Source organism: Sorghum bicolor, chromosome 6 (assembly GCF_000003195.3).
Source record: "Sorghum bicolor cultivar BTx623 chromosome 6, Sorghum_bicolor_NCBIv3, whole genome shotgun sequence".
Taxonomy (NCBI): Eukaryota; Viridiplantae; Streptophyta; class Magnoliopsida; order Poales; family Poaceae; genus Sorghum; species Sorghum bicolor.
This window is the reverse complement of record NC_012875.2, coordinates 48,190,392-48,210,539: the sequence shown is the minus strand read 5'-3', so window position 1 is coordinate 48,210,539 and position 20,148 is coordinate 48,190,392. Positions and strand designations below refer to the sequence as shown.

At 41.3% G+C, this 20,148-nt stretch overlaps 1 protein-coding gene across 2 annotated transcripts; it reads left to right on the top strand.

The window, feature by feature from the left end:
- Positions 6,364–18,160, top strand: LOC8058678 (ABC transporter G family member 51). 2 transcript variants are annotated; one of them, XM_021462642.1, is made up of 24 exons: positions 6,364–6,817; positions 7,002–7,122; positions 7,698–7,786; positions 8,265–8,349; positions 8,522–8,684; positions 9,398–9,474; positions 9,552–9,696; positions 10,236–10,537; positions 10,616–10,894; positions 11,724–12,040; positions 12,129–12,289; positions 12,445–12,548; positions 13,166–13,322; positions 13,413–13,505; positions 14,105–14,232; positions 14,305–14,637; positions 14,718–15,008; positions 15,085–15,168; positions 15,401–15,534; positions 15,678–15,905; positions 16,593–16,764; positions 16,835–16,922; positions 17,022–17,188; positions 17,675–18,160. In XM_021462642.1, the coding sequence occupies exons 1-24, from the start codon at positions 6,462–6,464 to the stop codon at positions 17,939–17,941; spliced, it is 4,341 nt and encodes a 1,446-aa protein (XP_021318317.1). In that variant the 5' UTR covers positions 6,364–6,461; the 3' UTR covers positions 17,942–18,160. The 2 variants fall into 2 exon arrangements, 1 of the variants encoding a protein (XP_021318317.1); XR_002453999.1 differs by lacking the exon at positions 17,675–18,160 and having other exon boundaries at positions 16,681–16,764; positions 17,022–17,052.

Sequence of the window (20,148 nt, the reverse complement as noted above, 5' to 3'; positions counted from 1 at the left end):
AGAACAATGTTGACACGATGATTTTCTCCCGAGGTTCACTTGGTTGCCACCAAGCTACGTCCCCGTTGTGTCGACCAACACTTGGTGGTTCGGCGGCTAAGAGGTGTTACACGAACCTCGTCCCCACTAGGACACCGCAAGAACCTACCCACAAGTGAGGTAGCTCAATGACACGTACGATCCAATAGAGTTGCTCTTCGCGATCCCCGCGGGGTGAGCACCGTACCCCTCACAATCTCTTCTCCGGAGCACCGCCAATCTCCTTGCGTGCTTCGACGGAGTCACAAGCCACCAAGCCGTCTAGGAGGTGGCAACCTCCAAGAGTAACAAGCACCACCGGCTTGCAACACGAACACCTAGTGCCACTCGATGCAATCTCTCAATGCAACGCACTAGAATCGCTCACTCACACAATCGGATGATCACTATCAAGTATATGTGAGTTAGGGGCATCACTAGCACTCCCCAAGCATGGACACTAAGTCCCAAGGGTGCTCAACACCAGCCAAGGCCGGCCACCACTGCTATTTATAGCCCCAAGGGCTAAACTAGCCGTTGCCCCTTCACTGGGTAAAACACGTGGGCACCGGACGCTCACAGGGAGCCACCGGACGCTCAACCCCCAGCGTCCGGTGCTCAGCTGACCGCCACGTGTCACTAGCCGTTTGAACTCGAGCGTTGCCGCCAACGGTTACTGCGCACGCGCGCCTGCACAGCACCACCGGACGCTCTACTGCGTCACACCGGACGCGTCCGGTGCACACCGGACTCGTGCGCAGAGAACTCCGCAAACTCGCAAGGTCACCGGACGCAAGCCACCGAACGCACCCTGAGCGTCCGGTGCTCACCGGACTCATGCGCAGAGAGGGTCGCCAAACAGCCCGCACACCGGACGCTGAGCACCGGACTCTCTCCGGTGCGTCCGGTGCACTCTGCTACACCCGACAGCACACCGGACGCTAAAGGCCAGCGTCCGGTGCCTCCACACAGAGCATCCGGTGAGTGTTTCCTACTGAGAAACACTCTCGCGACTTCTCCAAAATTCCCACCGGCGCAATAGAAAATATGCACTTAATTTTCTCAAAAGCGCCGAATCCCGCCGAGCAAGCTCGGCGGGAGGGAGAGAGGAACCCACACCCCTCTCAACCCTAGGAACTCCACCTCCTTTGCAAACATGCCAACACTAACAAATGTACACCACCATGTGCAAGTGTGTTAGCATTTTCACAAACATTTTTCCAAAGGAGTTAGCCTCTCAAACTTGCCACGCCACTCGATCCTAACACGTATGCAAAGTTAGATCGCTCAAGTGGCACTAGATGACCGATATGCAAACAAGTTTGCCCCTCTTGATAGTACGGCCATCTATCCTAAATCCGGTCATAAACTTCTCTACACACCTATGACCGGTGAAATGGAAATGCCCTAGGTTATACCTTTGCCTTGCGCTTTCCATTCCATCTCCTCCAATGTTGATGCAACACATGCACCAACCAATCACCAAATGATATGATCCACTTCATATCATCACATGACCGTATTGGTTCATCGATCTTGACCTCACTTGCTCTTCACCGCTGCCTCGGTCCATCGGCGCCAAGTCTTGCTCAAGCTTCACCGTCACACGCGGTCCCTCGCTTCAAAGCCTCCGACTTGCCCTTCACTCTTGCAACCGGTCCATCGAGCCAAGCCTCATCTTGATCTTCTCCACCTTGGTCACATGACTCCATATCATGTCTCATATGCAATGAGCTCCTCCATCATCACATCATCACATGTGGACTAATCTCCTGTGTATCTCACATAAACACTATTAGTCCACCTAAGTTGTCACTCAATTACCAAAACCAAACAAGGACCTTTCAGCGGGAGTCTCTTCAAAGACATCCGGGAGATGATTCAGGATAGTTTTATTTGTTCAAGCATTTGTAAAATCCCACGTTCCTGTAATTCATGTGCTCATGATTTAGCTAGCATTGGCAAGAGTTGGGACCCGGGTCAGTTCCATGTGTGGTCTGATCCCCTCCCTGAATTTGTAAGCGTATGGGCGGCTCGCGATTTGGCTGAGCAGTCATCTGTTAATACAAGGCCATAGAGCCTAAGCAGTGATCAAAAAAAACTTTTAAGTTATAAATATGTATGCACATGCTACCCTGCGCGTATATGAAGACCTACAACTACTCGCAAGTCACAAGTGACTGACAGTCGGATAGATATGAGATTCACAAAGTAATGTATAGGCACATATAGTGTTCAAATAACTCAGATCTACTCTATACAACAAGTGAACTATACACTAAAACAAACTAACTAAATTGCTCTAAGCAATAAAAAGCAACAATGGAGTGGCATGAATACATCAACAACTTAGGGCCTGTTTGGATGGACAAAGAACAGTTGTCTCCGCCTCCCACCCCACGCCAGTTGTCTCTGCCTCCCACCCCGTGCTCGTCCTATTTTGCATCTCTCAGCCGAACTTGGCCCTGCTGCGCCGTGCTAGGGCTCGCCGGAGGTGGCCACCTTCTCCCCCCCTCTCCCCAGAGATCCACCGTGGCTGGTGAGCTCCAAGCTCTGGCCATGGCGCCCCCACCACCCCTCCCTGACCTAGCTGCTGCGGGCACTGGCAGGGCCCCTAAACCGCCCTGCTTCCTTCCCCACCGCGGGCCCTGCTTGCCTCCCCCGGTCAGGCCCTTCTATACCTGCTAGAGTTGGGAAGGAGAGGAGGGAGGAGCTCGCCGGAACCCTAGCCACCGCTGCCGTTGTCTCCATCTCCAGTGAGCTCAGATCTAGTAGGAGGAGTAGGAGGAGAAGGCCTACCTCACTGCTAGAACCCCGCTCTCGCCGTTGCTAGAGGGGAGGGAGGGAGGAACTCGCCGACGCAGGTGAGGGCGCATGTGGGAGTAGGCACGTGTGCAAGGTGGACCAAGAGGAGGAGGCGAGCACAACATCCTTCTCTCCGGCGAGCCACCCTCCATCACGGGCGCTAGCGGCCTCCCTCCGTCGAGCGCGGGCGCGAGTGTACCTATCGCGCACACGACGGGTCACGTAATAGACTTTCTACTAAAAAATAGTCAACTATTTGTTAGTTCTTGGATCCGCACAGGACCTTACAGAGCGTATGTTTATTTAATTTGGCTTAAAATATAGTATTTCTCTATTCAAAATTTTAAACTATTCACTAAAGGTGTTTCAAGATTTTTAAACTTGATAAAACTATTACTTTACTTTGTGTTTTCCACTGACATCTCAAAATCAAATTTCTTGGATGATAGTGTGGGTTTTGTCTTGAAGTCCTCATCTTTACTATACCGTGAGAGGCCAACCACTGCTGAGGAGTCTGTTGTAAGCTATGTTTAGTTGGGGGTGAGACTAGGACGAGATGGGATATTGCAATTCATCCCAATGTTATTGGTTCTGAAAATAGGATATGAGACGATCTCTAGAAGAGAATATACTCCTTAGATGTTGTCCCTTGTAACATAACCATCTCAACTTCAATTCCAAATAATTTATCTTCTAAAGGAAAGATGGGTGCTGCATCGAATAATTTTCAAATCTAAAAACTTTCCCATTTGGAATTGAAGTTGAGATGGTTATGTTACAAGGGACAACATCTAAGAGCAACTCTAATAGTTTGCTAAAAGTACTTGGCATTCTAGGATTTTTGCCAAAACCACAAAAAATAGTCTCCAACAAGTTGGCAAAACTACTTGGCAATTTTATGAGCTTGGCAAAATTCCCCCTTCACTTGGCAAATATGCCAAGTCCTCCATCGCTTGGCATTACATGTATCCCAATTTGCCAACTACTTTTGCCAATTTGTTGGAGGCTCAATTTTGTGATTTTGGCAAAAATTCTAGGATGTCAAGTTCTTTTGCCAAGCCCAAATAGCAAACTGTTGGAGAATGCCTCTTTTTTCACTTGGCATTTGGTTTTGAGACTTGGCAAAACTATAGATTTGCCAAGTGAGTTTTAGCAAACTGTTGGAGTTTCTCTTCTGGAGATCGTCTCATATCCTTGTAGAATCATGGATCAATGCAAATTTGTAACACTGGCTTTCTTTCTTTCTTTTGATGTACCCTGATCCTCTCTGTCCCTCTTGGAGGCCTACTGCTTTAGGTTTTCCATTTGTTTTCTTTTTCTTTTAACCTGCTCTTCTGTAAACTTGTTGGTTTTTTTAATATACAGTTGGAGCCACTAGCTCCTCCTGATTCCTTAAAAAAAATGTTGTCCCTTGTGGTACCCACAGAGCTGGGCAGATTGCGCTGTCCCCTGGCGATGGCGTTGGCCTCTGTTTGGCCTCTCTCTTTCTTTTGTTGGATGCCCGGTCATTTTGCATGAGGTGATCGTTGCCGTCGGGTGGCATGGGTTTTTGCGGTGGTGAGACTCCAGGCGGACCCAAACTAGCGGGTCCGTTCCTTGTCGGGCAGCCTCGAACTTGATGGTGGGAGCTATGTGTGGACTACTGGACTCCGACACGAACTCTGACAAGCGTCCTCGAACTAGTGTGTGTGTCGCCAGGGCCGGGAGAGGCGGCAAGGCCCGAAGCTTAAAAAAAACCAAAAACTTTTCAAGATTCTCCGTTATATCAAATCTTGCGGCATATGTATAGAGTATTAGATTTAGATGAAAACAAAAACTAATTGCACAGTTTGTCTGTAAATCGTGAGCCAAATCTTTTAAATCTAGTTACTCAATGATTGAACAATATTTGTTAAATAAAAATAAAAGTACTACATTGTCAAAATCCAAAAACTTTTCGAATCTAAACAACACCCAGATTGGAGAGCCATGGTTGGGGCAAGGGATGGTGGCGGTGCGTTGCGACATATGTTGATAGGAGGAAGGAAGAAGATTGTGTGTGAGAGAGAGCGGATTCCATGGATTTCGGGTACTTAAGGTTAAGACTGTTCGGTTTGGCTTTTAGAAAGTGCTTTTGCTACCAAAAAGTAGAACGGCAACCAAATAAGTAAAACCAGAGCTTCTTTTGCGTAGTATAATTTTCACAGCATCTTGACTCCTGCTTTTGGTTTTTAACTTTGTATATACTTCTTCAAATGCGTGAAAATAGAGAGACGTTTTATGTACAACTATTTAAAGGGAGATAAAGAGAGTGAGTATGTTTTCTTTGAGATGAAAGAAGAATTATATTAAATAATAACTGAGTGCATGAACACGTTATAAGCACTTCCAGAAAAAGATTTCTTTTATTTATCTAAATTGTTCACATGTTATGAATAGCTCCGGATCTCAAAATTAAATTTGTACGACGCTCTGCAGTATGGATAACCGCATATGCAAACACTCGGCAAAAGGCCTGAGAACATATGTTCATGTAGGCGGAGTTAAGAAACTTCTTTTTTCTGTGTCTTCTTCCTTCTTCTTTCTGCCACCGAAAAATGAGTAAGTCCGATGTGAAACTTATTCTTCCTAGTCTTTCATTATGGCCATATCTAACCACAATAAGGCCTTGTTTAGTTTCCAAAAAATTTCAAAATTCTCCATCACATCGAATCTTACGTCACATGCATGGAGTATTAAATATAGATGAAAACAAAAACTAATTGCACAGTTTGCCTGTAAATCACAAGATGAATCTTTTGAGCTTAGTTAGTCCAATTAGTTTTTGGAAGTGCTATAGTACCTAAAAACAAAAAATTTTGGAAACTGAACAAGGCCTAAAATGGAGAAGAAACCAGAGAAAATTATTCCATAGCGCTGACACCATCTCCACCTTGATATTGCCGTCCAAAAATAAAATTCTCTATGTCGTCAAATCGGTGAGGATATCAACCCTGTAATTGTTGCCACGAAGAAAACGTTTTCACCCTTTGTTTTAACTAAACATATCGCAATTATTTTTTTTTTGAAAAGAAAAACGTAAAAAACGTTCCACGCTAAACCAAACGGACCCTCGATCGTGTGCTTTTGGTGGCACGCGCGCGGGCGCGGACTGTTGAAGATCGGGCGGCAAGCATTGATCACTGCGCCATGCATGGTCGCCGCCCCTCCTGCCGCCCTTGATCTCGGGCGCGTAGCACGTAGCTGTGTCCCATTGCAAGTCCCAAGAGCCGCCGCGGCCGCCTCCTCGTCTCTGTGGTGGTGGTGGTGGTGGACCAAGCTAGCCTTGCATGCGAGGCAGCGGCGACCTCGCGTCTCCACCGCCAACACATCGGAGTGTTAGTTGTGGAATTGGTTACTTTCTCACGACCGGCAAAGGGCCCGTGTCACCGTGCTCGTCGTCCACACCTTTCACGTCCCGAAGACGCGCCCCCGATCCGATCCCATTGCCGCCTCCAACTCTCATCTCATATATATATACTCTCGACTAGAACCGTGTGCCTCTTGTTTTCATCTTTTTATTAGTTCCTGCACCAACCTAGACAGACAGTCGTAGAGACTTGGTACTGCTGCACTTCCAGATCAGATCGCGGCGGCGGCGGCGGCGGCAGAGGCCGGCGATGGCGAGCGGCGGCGCCGTCCAACCTCACCACGTGGCGGTGGACGTCGACAACGGGGAGGACGACGATGGCGAGGCCGCGGCGGACCAGCTCTGGGCGACCATCGAGCGCGTCGCCTCCCCTCAGCGGCGCAACCTCGCCATCGTCGTGCCCGACCCTGGCAGCAGTGGCAGCACCACCGGCGGCGGCGGCGGAGAGTGCAGTGCAGAGAAAAAGAAGGCCGCCGGCGGCGGCGAGGTCGTGGACGTGCGGAGGCTCGACCGGCATGGCGTCCAGCGCGTGCTCCAGAGGGCGTTGGCCACCGCCGACTCCGATAACGCCAAACTCCTCCACGGCATCAGAGCCCGCTTTGACGCGTAAGTAAATGCATGCTGCTAGCTGCTGCGTGCTTCAATTCCCGATTCGATCTACACTTAAAATTTTTCTCATCTATACTATAAACAGATTGATCGATTTCTAATTAATGAGATGATTTTGCTTACGACGTGCTCTACTAAATGCCGATTCTCCAACTGTTTGGTTTTTATCTCGATCGTGAAGGGCGGGATTGGACGTGCCACGGGTGGAGGTGAGGTTCCGCAACCTGACGGTGTCCACGGAGGTCCACTACGGCCGCCGGGCGTTGCCGACGCTCCTCAACTACGTCCATGACATTGCCGAGGTATGCATGCACATATGGTTGGTTTTTGCGGTTTGAATAATTACGTGTTGGGTAGGGCAAAGCGCGGATCTCATGCATCATTTGCTTGCTCGGGATGGCGACTGCTGCTGCTGCTTCATGTCAGCATGTGATTAAACTGTGCACGTCAGGACTTTTTAATTTAGCTCAGCCTCAGAACTAGCTAGTAGCCTTATAATGCGTTGTTGCTAGAGTTTCCTTTTTGAACGCTATGGGTTCTTAAATCTTGTCACGTGCAGTTACGGCTACCAGATGCAACTCATAAGTTTGACATACCCATAGTTATTAGTTAGTTGGCGATGAGTTGATCATACGTACCTTGATGAGGCATGCAACTGCAGTTACGTTGCAGGCATCAACAATTCCATACGCTTCTAGTTCAAAAAAATTTCCATACGCTGGTAAAATATATATGCTCTAGCTTAGCTATAGCTTGTAGCATTTTCATTTATGACTATATACATACCATAATTTACATGACAATTGTGTGCCATTTTTTTGATCTTATTACACCTGCGCGACCTATTGACAACTGTGTACCTTCTATCTTCGTGCAGAGGCTTCTAATTTGTTGCCATCTTTTACATCCTAAGAAGACCAAGCTCACTATTCTGGATGATGTTAGTGGAGTTCTAAAACCTGGGAGGTGAGAAACAATAGGAGTACTTCTTACTGCAGGGCTCTATATGAATGCAAACACATATGTAGGCACAAAAGTCAAAAGTTAGTATATTTGCATGATGCCTATTGTGCAGTGTGTGCTGACACTTGATAAGTCATCCCCTATATGTATCCCTGCTCTGTATTCTCATCTCTATATACATATACAAATATAAAAAAGCACGAGTCCCGATCTGCCATACTGGTATTTAGTGCAACTCATCTTGATCATGCATGTGGTTATCTCTCTTCCACTTTTAATGCCAACATTTTGTTTTTTTTCTGTTGCAATAATAACCTTAATGTAGTACTACACTAGAAACTTTTAGCTCGTTTTTTGTTTACCAATAAAATAATTTATTTCAGAATTCTGTTGTGTCAAGGATTGCATGCACTCATTTATGAAGTTTTGTAAATAGGTAACTGCTGATGTTGTTTTCTTGTATTGTTTTGTGTGGTGAAAGAATGACACTGTTGCTGGGGCCACCATCATCTGGGAAATCAACGCTCTTGTTGGCCCTTGCTGGTAAACTGGATCCTCAGCTAAAGGTGACCTTGACATCTTCTCTCTGTTTGTGTGAATTGTTTTAATTTTCTGGGGGGCTGGCCGGCTGGGGAGGGTTTTTATTCCCTCACACAATCAAACCAGTTGACTAATCTATGCCATTATTATGATCTGTATCATTCTTGTCATTTCATTTACCTTCTCATATTCTGACAGAAAAGTGGAGAAGTGACCTACAATGGAACTCCACTTACTGAATTTTGTGTACAAAGAACTTCTGCTTATATCAGTCAGACAGACAACCATATTGGAGAACTGACAGTGAGGGAAACATTAGATTTTTCTGCACAATGCCAGGGTGCAAGCGAAAACTGGCAAGGTAAGGCTCCCTTTCTTGTGCTTTGCAAATACTTCGTTTAGTTCTGTTATGATTACCCAAGGACACATAGCCAAGGGTACGAATAAACTTGCATCTAGACTTTTCAAGGCACTTAATTACTTTATTACTAATTCACATTTGAATGATTTTGTCACTTCTATTATTATCTATGCATTTCTACTTCTATAAAACAATTGGCTGTGGCTAGTTTATTACAACCTGCATGAGTGTGTCAAAGCATAATCTAGCTTGTGTAATAGAATTAACCTTTTTCCAGAAATTAAACGAAACTAAGCAGTAGCCAACAAAGATAATTCAGTTTTTGTTTTCGTTTTATTTCATGACATGGTGAATTGCAGATTTGGTGAGGTTCATGCATCTTACATCAAGTATCTAATCTAACAATCTACATGCAGATATTTTGACCTTTCCTTATCCCAAGTATCACTGATGGTGAAATATGCCCTTAAGATTGCAGAATCTAGTGGTACTATATACTTTTGTCATCAAGTTTGAAGATCTCAGCTTTTATTTTTGAGATCTTTTACGGTAGTACATATGTATCTATTGTGTTTTTTGTTAAAAGCTATATCGATGCTTCTAATAGGAGCACAATGAACAATTTCTTTAAACTTCTCTGTTTTGTTATCATGTAATGGCTTAGATGTAGTTCAAAAAAGTATCTAACTTACACAAAATGATGATATGTGTAGAGTGCTTGAAGGAGCTATGCGATCTTGAAGGGAAGAGAGGAATAAGACCAAATCCAGAAATAGATGCCTTTATGAAGGTTCTTATCTTATTCACATATAAACTTCTCATATTTCATTTTGTTTATCTACATAATGTTTTGTTCTGTATGACCAGACAGCATCAGTTGTAGGACAGAAACACAATCTTGTTACAGACTATGTTCTTAGAGTGCTTGGACTAGATCTATGTGCTGATACTGCTGTTGGTACTGATATGGAAAGAGGTGTCTCTGGTGGACAGAAGAAACGAGTCACAACAGGTTTGTAGGATTGCAAATTTAATATTTTGTCTTACATTCCCACAACTTTTTTGTTCCATGAGCTAGTTCTTAGTGGTTTTGCACTGAACCTCAGTTCATGCTTTTTATGGGTTTGTAGATTAGAGATGGAGTTGAAGAGAAGAGGCCTATTAAATAGATCTTGCCTTCCTGACCAAACAATCTAGGGAATGAATTGGACGAAAAAGATATTCTGAACCTAACATACTACATAAACCTGTTAATTAATCTCAAAATACACTTGTTGCCTTCTATATGCATGGAGAATCCACATTTCCAATCATCTGACACACTATTTAGCTTTAGGTAAGTTAACCCGGCCAGTTGCCATGATCTTAGGCTTATTTGCCAGCCCCAATCTATTTCATCCCTCCCACTAAAACACCACATAAGGTGAGAAGAGTCATATTACAAATGCCCATAACTAAGTGACAACTTTAATGGCTTCTGTAAGAAACTGATCAAAATACATTTTGATATTCTTTAGTGGCAGATCTGTAACAAATGATGTACTTTTGCAGGTGAAATGGTTGTTGGACCAAGAAAAACCCTTCTCATGGATGAAATATCTACTGGTCTTGACAGCTCAACTACTTATCAAATAGTTAAATGCATGAGGAACTTTGTTCATGAGATGGAGGCTACTGTGCTGATGTCACTTCTTCAACCTGCACCAGAGACATTTGATCTTTTTGATGATCTAATTCTTCTCTCAGAAGGACAAATCATTTATCAAGGCCCCACTGTGCGTGTTGTGAACTATTTCAATTCGCTAGGATTTTCACTGCCGCCTCGTAAGGGAATTGCGGATTTTCTCCAAGAGGTATTGTATGGTGACTGCTAATTCCAACATAAAATTTGGAGCATGCTAGAATCTACTTAAGTAACTTTGTTGTATCAGGTGACATCAAGGAAAGACCAAGCTCAGTACTGGTCTGACAAGTCAAAACCTTATTCTTTTATTTCCGCATCGACAATGGCTTCTGCATTTAAACAATCCGACTATGGCAGATCTCTGGATTCTATTTTAAGCAACTCTTATGATGGCACAAAATCTCTGAAGGTGCTTGCCAGATCAAAGTTTGCAGTGTCAAAACTTAGCCTTGTTAGAGCATGCTTTTACAGGGAGCTTGTTTTAATAAGTCGCAACCGTTTCCTCTACATTTTCAGGACATGCCAAGTATGTTTATGTTTCTCTTTACTTCAGCTGTGATAATTTATTTGAAATGAACTTGTAGTTGACATGAGCCATATCTAGTATCAGTGTGTATAAAGTTTATTTAACTTTGTATTTTCAGTTAAATAACAATGTATTGTCTATGAAACAAAACATGCCCTAACGGTAAATGTCCTTTTTGTTGTTCCAAGTCTCTCAATCTCAAGGCAACACAAGGTTATATGATCCATCTCTTTATTTTCCATGATAGTAGATGGATGAAGGTTACATTATGAGCACTTGAATACTTGATAATACAGAATCGATGCATAGATGATAACTGTTTTTACCATGTGAGTAGTCGAAATGAAAATTATTTAAAGCTCAACAAAGACACCCACGCACGCGCGCGCACACACACACACACACACAACATATATTCTGAAAAGAAGGTTTATGCACAGATTTTGTGACCTTATGTTATAGCATTTTAAATGTTATGTATGTCCAAGACTACATCTCTCCATTCCTTTTGAGTCGTGGAAGAAAATGTGCCCTAGTTTGCATCCATGGTCAACCTAATATGTTTTTAGGAGGTACTATTCTTTAAAGGCAAAACTACAAGAATGTTCTGTGCTACATTGTCATTTATTTACATTCTAACATTATTTTGTTCCAAATTATTGCCATAATTCTACATGCATCTAAAATAAAATTTGAAAACAGAAGAATATAGGGATTTACTTTTTGTTTAATTACCATCTAACTAATACTTTCTTTGTATGCCCCATTCTACAATTTATTAAAGAGCTTCCTCACATGCATTTGAAAATAATGGCATAATTTTGTGCAGGTTGCTTTTGTTGGGGTAATCACTTGCACGATCTTTCTTCGCACAAGGTTGCACCCTATTGATGAGCAAAATGGCAATCTTTATCTCTCTTGTCTGTTCTATGGGCTTGTACATATGCTGTTCAATGGTTTTACAGAATTGCCCATTACTATTTCACGACTTCCAGTGTTTTATAAGCAGAGAGACAATTTCTTTCATCCTGCATGGGCTTTCTCAATCCCCAACTGGATATTAAGAATTCCATATTCTCTTATTGAGGCTGCAGTGTGGTCATGTGTTGTTTACTACACAGTAGGCTTTGCACCAACTGCTGATAGGTACCAACAAGTACCTTACTAGCCCATCTAGAGGTAGTGTCATTACTTTTGTACTTGGACATGTCAGAATAATTCAAACTATGTGCAGGTTCTTTCGCTTTATGCTATTGTTGTTCTCTGTCCATCAAATGGCTTTGGGCCTTTTCCGGATGATGGGGGCTATAGCACGAGACATGACTATTGCTAATACTTTTGGATCAGCTGCCTTACTGGCAATTTTTCTTTTAGGAGGGTTTCTTATCCCTAAAGGTGAGTGTTCATATATTTATGTCCTGTGGTATATTGAATTGTGGTAGACATCTCAGAAGAGTTAGCTGTTTTCTCTCTCTAATGATCTAGATAAGAATGACTCTTACTTTTGGTGCAACATATTGTGACTTTGTTACTTCTATGCTGCATAATAGAGGCTATAAAACCATGGTGGCAGTGGGCTTATTGGCTTTCCCCCTTGATGTATGGACAACGTGCTATTTCAGTTAACGAATTCTCAGCATCGAGATGGTCAAAGGTCTGTATACTAGCAGGAATTGTTATTTCTCACTATCTCTGTTTACTAGTAGGAATCACCTTTTCTTTCTCCTTATTTTTACTTTTCGAAGTGCATCTAAGAAGGGTTACAAAACAAAATTGAATCCTTGGATTTTTTTTGAACGTAATGAGGAAATAAGATAGAGTTTTATTTACAAGAAAAAACACCAGCGCTGTCTCAACAGCATCCAGACCACCACACCCTGTGACAAAGCACAAACTACCTCACAAAGCCTCACAATACAACATAGAACTAAATGTGTGGTTGCCTGGTTGGGAAGCCTTTCTAAATTGAACTAAACACTCCTTTGACTTTTCCGTTACCTGCTACGTTGTTACGTGCTCGTTCTAAAAAAACTATGGTTTTGTTCTTTCCACAAATTCCATATATATGATTTAGATAGATATTCCATTGATCTCACGCCATATGTTTTCAGGACTGAATGTTTGAAATTACATATAGATTAAATTTGTTATTGTGGGGTCAAACATAATTTGGTTTAAAAGCATGCATATCTATTACATCGTTCTCTTTTACTATAAGAATCATTTGACATCATTGTTCGATAAAATTTATTTTGACATGTATCATTATAGGTATTTGGTGCTGGCAACAATCCTGTTGGATCCAATGTTCTTACTTCACACAGTCTCCCTACCCAAGATTACTGGTACTGGATTGGAGTTTGTGCTTTATTGGCTTATGCTGTCTTGTTCAATACTTTGTTTACTCTTGCTTTGGCATTCCTTAACCGTAAGTGTGGAAATGCAATTATAATTCTAAATCCGTCTTCAGTAAGCTGCTTTTTGACTTCTTAAAACTAAATTGTAATTGTTTTTGAAGCTCTACGGAAAGCCCAAGCAATTATTCCATCCAATTCTGAAGAAACAAAGGATGCACTGACCGATAGTGTATCAGAAGGACATGCAATTGCAGGTGATTTTTATTTTCTTAACAATCATGATTCCAGTATTTACTATAACATTTTTCGCATAATGTGTTTAAAAAAGATATGTATGATTTTCATTGTGTATGTTCTAACATCTTTCAAGATATGTATTGTTTTGCTTATTCTTGTTGAACATTATAAGCATATGAAGTTCAATATTACCCCCCCATTAAAACAAGGTCTATTTTAATTTATACAAGTCCAACATTGTGTGTGTGTGTGTGTGTATCAGTAGCAATTAAATAAAATACAAGAACATTTGTAAACTGATTAACTGATTGATATTTCAAGGGCTCATACACATATGGACTTTGTACCTATATAATTTTGTATATTATATGAGAAATAAGGGCCAAAGATTAACTTTGACAGTTGGGTCAAAATAAAACATACCTATATCTTTGAGTGGTGGAAAATAATTATTTAAGAAGTAAATAAATTCTAATAGTTATGTTTCTATTATCTATTGATTTTTCTACCTTAATTAGTTATAGTGTGCATTTTTTGCCAAGCTAAAATTTTCTTCTCAACGTGAGGATAAAATATTGTACTTGATTAAAAAAGTTATATTATTCTTGGATCGCAGAAAGTAATTGCAGAAATTATGAAGTCAAAGCGCAGATTGAAGGCGAACTCAAGAAGGGAATGATATTACCATTTCAACCTCTAACAATGACGTTTCATAACATTAACTATTTTGTTGATATGCCAAAGGTTCTTCTAAAACTTTTTATTTATATTTTTTATAGTTGATCACCAGCTAAGATGGTTTCTACATGCATATAGAAAATGAAAGCAAGAGGTGCACCTGAGAAAAGACTACAGTTGCTATGTGAAGTAAGTGGAGTATTTAGGCCACGTGTCTTAACAGCACTGGTTGGCTCAAGTGGTGCTGGAAAGACAACCCTTCTTGACGTTTTAGCTGGTAGAAAAACAGGCGGTTATATTGAAGGTGATATCAAGATTTCTGGCCATAAGAAAGAACAACGAACCTTTGCTAGGATAGCTGGTTACGTTGAGCAAAATGATATACACTCGCCACAAGTAACTGTTGAAGAGTCATTGTGGTTTTCATCAATCTTACGACTTCCGAAAGATACAAGTACAAAAACAAGACACGTATGACTTTTACTAACTCCTTTTTAATCTAGGGTGCAATTAGTTATTTGAGATTATGCACACTTTAAACTATCTTGCAGGAATTTGTTGAGGAAGTTATGGCTTTGGTAGAGCTTGATCAACTGAGACACGCATTAGTAGGGAAGCAGGGTTCTACTGGATTGTCAACAGAGCAAAGGAAGCGCCTTACAATAGCTGTTGAACTAGTTGCAAATCCTTCAATTATTTTTTTGGATGAACCTACTTCTGGTTTGGATGCTCGAGCAGCTGCCATTGTGATGCGGACTATTAGAAATACTGTTGATACTGGAAGAACTGTTGTTTGCACTATACACCAGCCCAGCATTGACATCTTTGAAGCTTTTGATGAGGTTGGTATGCTTTTTTTTTATTTGTCTTAGTTGCCCACCATTTTGTTCCCTTTGTTGACTATTCTCCTAATTTCAGCTCCTCCTTCTGAAACGTGGAGGTCACGTTATATATGGTGGTTCTCTAGGTGTCAATTCAATTGATATGATTGATTACTTTCAGGTTACTCTTTTTATCTCTATACTTTATAAAAGATTTTAACAACTGAATTAGTTCTTATAAGGTTCGGTTTGCTTAAAAAGTATGCCAATTATATTGACATTCATCTTTCACTGTACTAAAAATACCTATGAAGTGATGAAATATGCATCCTAAAAAATCTTGATCTCTAAACGTGCTTACACCAACACTCTATTCTTAACAACTATACATTTTGTTAATATTCTCAAAACAGTCCATTACTGGTGTTAATCATATCACTGAAGGCTACAATCCAGCAACCTGGATGCTTGAAGTCACCACACAAGCATGTGAAGAGAATCTTGGTTTAGATTTTGCAGTGGTGTACAAAAACTCCGATCAGTTCAGGTGATTTCTATTGAACATAAAGAAGTGTTATTGTTGTGGTTTTCTTGGCCTACGTAATTTTGTTTCAATTTTCTTTTGTAAGGACACCAACTTTATGCAACTTTTGAGTCATTTTTTTAACGAACTTGTTCACAATAATTTAGGAAAGTGGAAGAGTTAATTGAAGAATCAAGTATTCCAGCTATTGGCACGGAACCTTTGAAATTCTCATCAGAGTTTTCACAGAACTTTCTTACTCAGTTCAGAGCTTGCTTGCGCAAGCAAAGACTTGTTTACTGGAGAAGTCCAGAGTACAATGTTGTGCGGTTATTTTTCACGGCAATTGCAGCTATCATATTCGGATCAATATTTTGGAATGTGGGGACGAAAAGGTAATTCTATCTCTTAGTCATATTACATTTGTTTTTGGTTTTTTAATTCACACTTAAAATGAATATACATTAATTTCATTGGTTCATAGCTAGCGAAGCATGTTATTTTCATTTTTGTTGAAGTATAAATTTGTTGTTTACGATGTGTTGCCTTCAAAGGACTAGAATAATAAACAATAATAACCCATGAAAAAGGCATCGGTCATACAACAAGCATCGAAACTTCACCTTATTCATATCCCTAGTAATATTCATGACCCAAGTGATGTGGCAAATGATCTTTCATCCCATAGTGTTGTCCATGTTATCTTATTCTTTTATTAGTAATTCCAATGGAGGTTGGGAATGTTCTTTTGCTTATAAAGGATGATAAAAGTTTTGCCATAATTTTTTATAGAAAAACAGAGAAATCGGCTTAGTTTTTTTAGGGAAAACTAGGCCCAAAAAACTTACAACCGTGAAATGGAAACAACTCAACAAACAACTAGGGGTTGGAATGTTGAACTCTAGGATCCTGTATTTAATATCCATACTTGTCTCTATGTTCATAAATAATTTGACTTAGGAATTGGTTTTAATGACTATGGGATAAAAATATTTACTCCCTGCTCGAAATGTACCTAGGATAATTTACACATTCAGTTTAGAGCACATGGTTCATAGGCTAATACCAATGTAACTATGCAGAGACACAACAGAAGATTTGATGCTTGTCATGGGATCTCTTTACGCTGCATGCCTGTTTCTTGGTGTAAATAATGCCTCATCCGTGCAGCCTGTGGTATCTACTGAGAGGACTGTCTACTACCGGGAACGTGCTGCTAGAATGTACTCATCGTTCCCATATGCTGCAGCACAGGTTAGCCAAGCTCACAGCAACCTTTTCTGTTTTTCCTAACCCAGTTTCTAATATTTCTTTAAATTAATAGGGTCTTGTAGAGGTTCCTTACATTGCAGTTCAGGCATTGATATTTGGCCTCATCACGTACTTCATGATCAACTATGAGAGGGACATAGGTAAGTCATTCATCACTAATGGGCACCATGCTTTTTCTACACATGATGTTGCTTCTTGTGTGTTTGCTGTATTCTAATAAACTTGTTATTTTACGACAGGAAAATTGCTTTTGTATCTTGTTTTCCTATTCCTTACTTTCACCTATTTCACGTTCTATGGGATGGTGGCGGTAGGCTTGACCCAAACACAAGAAGTGGCAGCAGTAGTATCATCTGCTTTTTACTCCTTGTGGAATCTTCTATCTGGGTTCCTCATCCCTCAATCCGTAAGTTACTGAATTGCCAAAAGATATAGTATTAGAGCATCTCCAAGAGCTTGGCTAAAATGAGTAGTTAAATTCTAATGTTTAGTCATTTTATAAAATAGATAACTTCTTAAAAAAGAAGAGATTTACAACAGCCTTGCTATCAGATAGCTAGTGCCAGTGGTTGGCTATATATGGCCAACGAAAATTAAGGGATAGCAAATTTTCTATTTTACAAAACCAAATAGCACATCTGTTGGAGCATATTTTTCTACTATAAAAGTTCTAAAAGGCTTCCATAATAAGAATAGCAAAGCTGTTGGAGTTGCTCTTACATTGTTATTCTTCCAATTGTTCTTAAAGTTCTTAAAGTCAAAGAAATCATTGTTCATCTTGAAGAGGTGTGGGTAACCGGACTTTTTCATCAGTTTTCAATAAATCCAGAGAATGTTTCAGTACTGATGTTTATCTGTTTCTAAACGTTTTACTTTGTCATTCATCATGCAGAGGATCCCTGGCTGGTGGATCTGGTTCTATTACATCTGTCCAGTGGCCTGGACCCTGCGAGGCATCATTACATCGCAGTTGGGTGATGTGCAAACCAGGATAGTCGGCCCTGGTTTCGATGGGACCGTGCAGGAGTTCCTGGAGGAAACCTTGGGATTTCAACAGGGGATGGCTGGTGTCACAGTTGCAGTGCTCATTGGCTTCTCTCTTTTCTTCTTTGCCATCTACGCGACTTCTATCAAGGTTCTAAATTTCCAGAAAAGATAATCAGCCTGCAGATCGAGTTAAGTAGCATCCATAGTTTGGTTGCTACTTTTGTGGTGCCAACATCAAAGTTCTCTTGCTACTTCGGTGGATGGATGAAGCACCCATTGATCGTATAGTAGGACAGTTTTCACAAGTAGAGATGATTGTAGATAATTAAAGGATGTCATAGTTTCCTTAGAAAGAATACTTGAAACTTTGTTCTTTAGTTTATTCTTGTCATCAGTCGTCCAATTATAATCGTCCTAGTCGGTCCCACGGTGACTAGGTTCGACTGGACAGGGATCATCAGTTGCACAAATAGATGTATATACTGCGCTGCAGCCTGATATATATCTATTTAATTACTATCACAAACGAGCAAAAGTAGTGTGATACTCGCTTGTTCGCTGGATGACTAATAAATTCAGCTGGTAAGCTCAAGCGGGATTCAGGCTGAATTCTTCTCTCACGACAAATCAACGAACAATACTTTCTGCCGTGGCTTATTAGCCAAACGAACAAGGTTATGAACCATGATGCCAAATTTTGCATCGACTTCTCTGTCCTCTCCACTGTAAAAGTAAAACTGACTCACCGGGATGCTGTCCCACTAATCTTCCACCTGCGCTAATCACCCCCTGCCCGGTGGAGAGGCAGTGCCGGCAACCCTCATTGTCCAGGATGCAACATGGGCGAGTACGAAATCGTCTCTTTTTCCATTGTCGTTGCTTTTTGGTCTTGGTTTTAATTCGTGTTGGCTTGGTTTTAATTCGTGTTGGTTGTGGTTTTTATGGGGATTTATTTTTTGTTGCTGAGACAAAGGCTAAGAAGGATCTGGGGCATGTTCTTCTTCTCCAGGCACCTGCAACTGCAGGTACATTGATGAAATAATCAATCGATTCTATTTGTTGGAAGGTGATGGAATTGGGGAAGACTCACTCTCGGGTGTGCCAACAGCACACCTCTTCTCTATTCATTCCTTCTCACTTTTACATAGTAGTCCTCTTACATCTTTATATTTACACCAACACTCCCCCTCAAGATGGGCTAAAGATATCTAGCATGCCCATCTTGTTACAACTCAACTCATTCTCACTAGGTCCTAAGCCCTTAGTAAAACAATCTGCTAGTTGACTACGTGATTTTACATACTCTAGCCTTAGAACCCCACTATCAAGTTTTTCTTTGATGAAGAATCTATCAATCTCAACATGCTTAGTTCGATCGAACTGGACCGGATTATTTGCAATATTGATTGCAGCAACATTGTCACAATGAAGCATCATGGTCTCATTTCTCAACACTCGCAGCTCCTTCAATAAGCCTTTTAACCACAACATCTCGCATAAGCTCAATGCCATTGCCCTATATTCAGCCTCTGCAGTAGACCGCGCCACAACTGCTTGCTTCTTGCTACGCCATGAGACAAGATTGCCTCCCACAAACACACAGTAACCAGATGTGGACCTTCTGTCATCCCTACTACTTGCCCAATCTGCATCACAATATCCCTCCAGATCTAAATACATGTTCTTCTTGAACCATAACCCTCTTCCAGGTGTTCCTTTTAGGTACCTCAATATTCTGTAGACCAATTCCATATGTCCTGTTCTAGGATCATGCATATACCTGCTTACCACACTCACTGCATAAGAAATATCAGGTCTTGTATGGCACAGGTATATCAATCTCCCAACCAGCCTTTGATATGTTTCTTTGTTAACAGAATCTCCTGACTCAGCACTAATTTGATGATTTTTATCAATAGGAGTACTGCACGGTCTACATCCTAGCATTCCAGTTTCTGTCAATAAATCAAGGACATATTTCCTCTGAGAGAGAACTATCCCCTTAGGTGACCTAGCAATTTCAATCCCAAGAAAATACCTAAGTGGTCCAAGATCCTTTACCTCGAAGGCTTTTCCTAAATTCTTCTTCAAACATTTGATCTCCTCCACATCATCTCCTGTAATCACAATATCATCCACATACACCGCCATAATGGTGATAAATGTTCCCTTGTGCTTATAAAAGACCGTATGATCACCATTGCATTGAGTGTAGCCCATTCCACAGACTGCCCTCCTAAACCTGTCAAACCATGCCCGGGGTGATTGCTTTAGTCCATAGAGTGATTTTTTAAGTCTGCACACCTTGCCAACAGTTTGACTATTAGCAAACCCCGGTGGAATTTCCATATAGACTTCTTCCTGTAAGTCACCATGAAG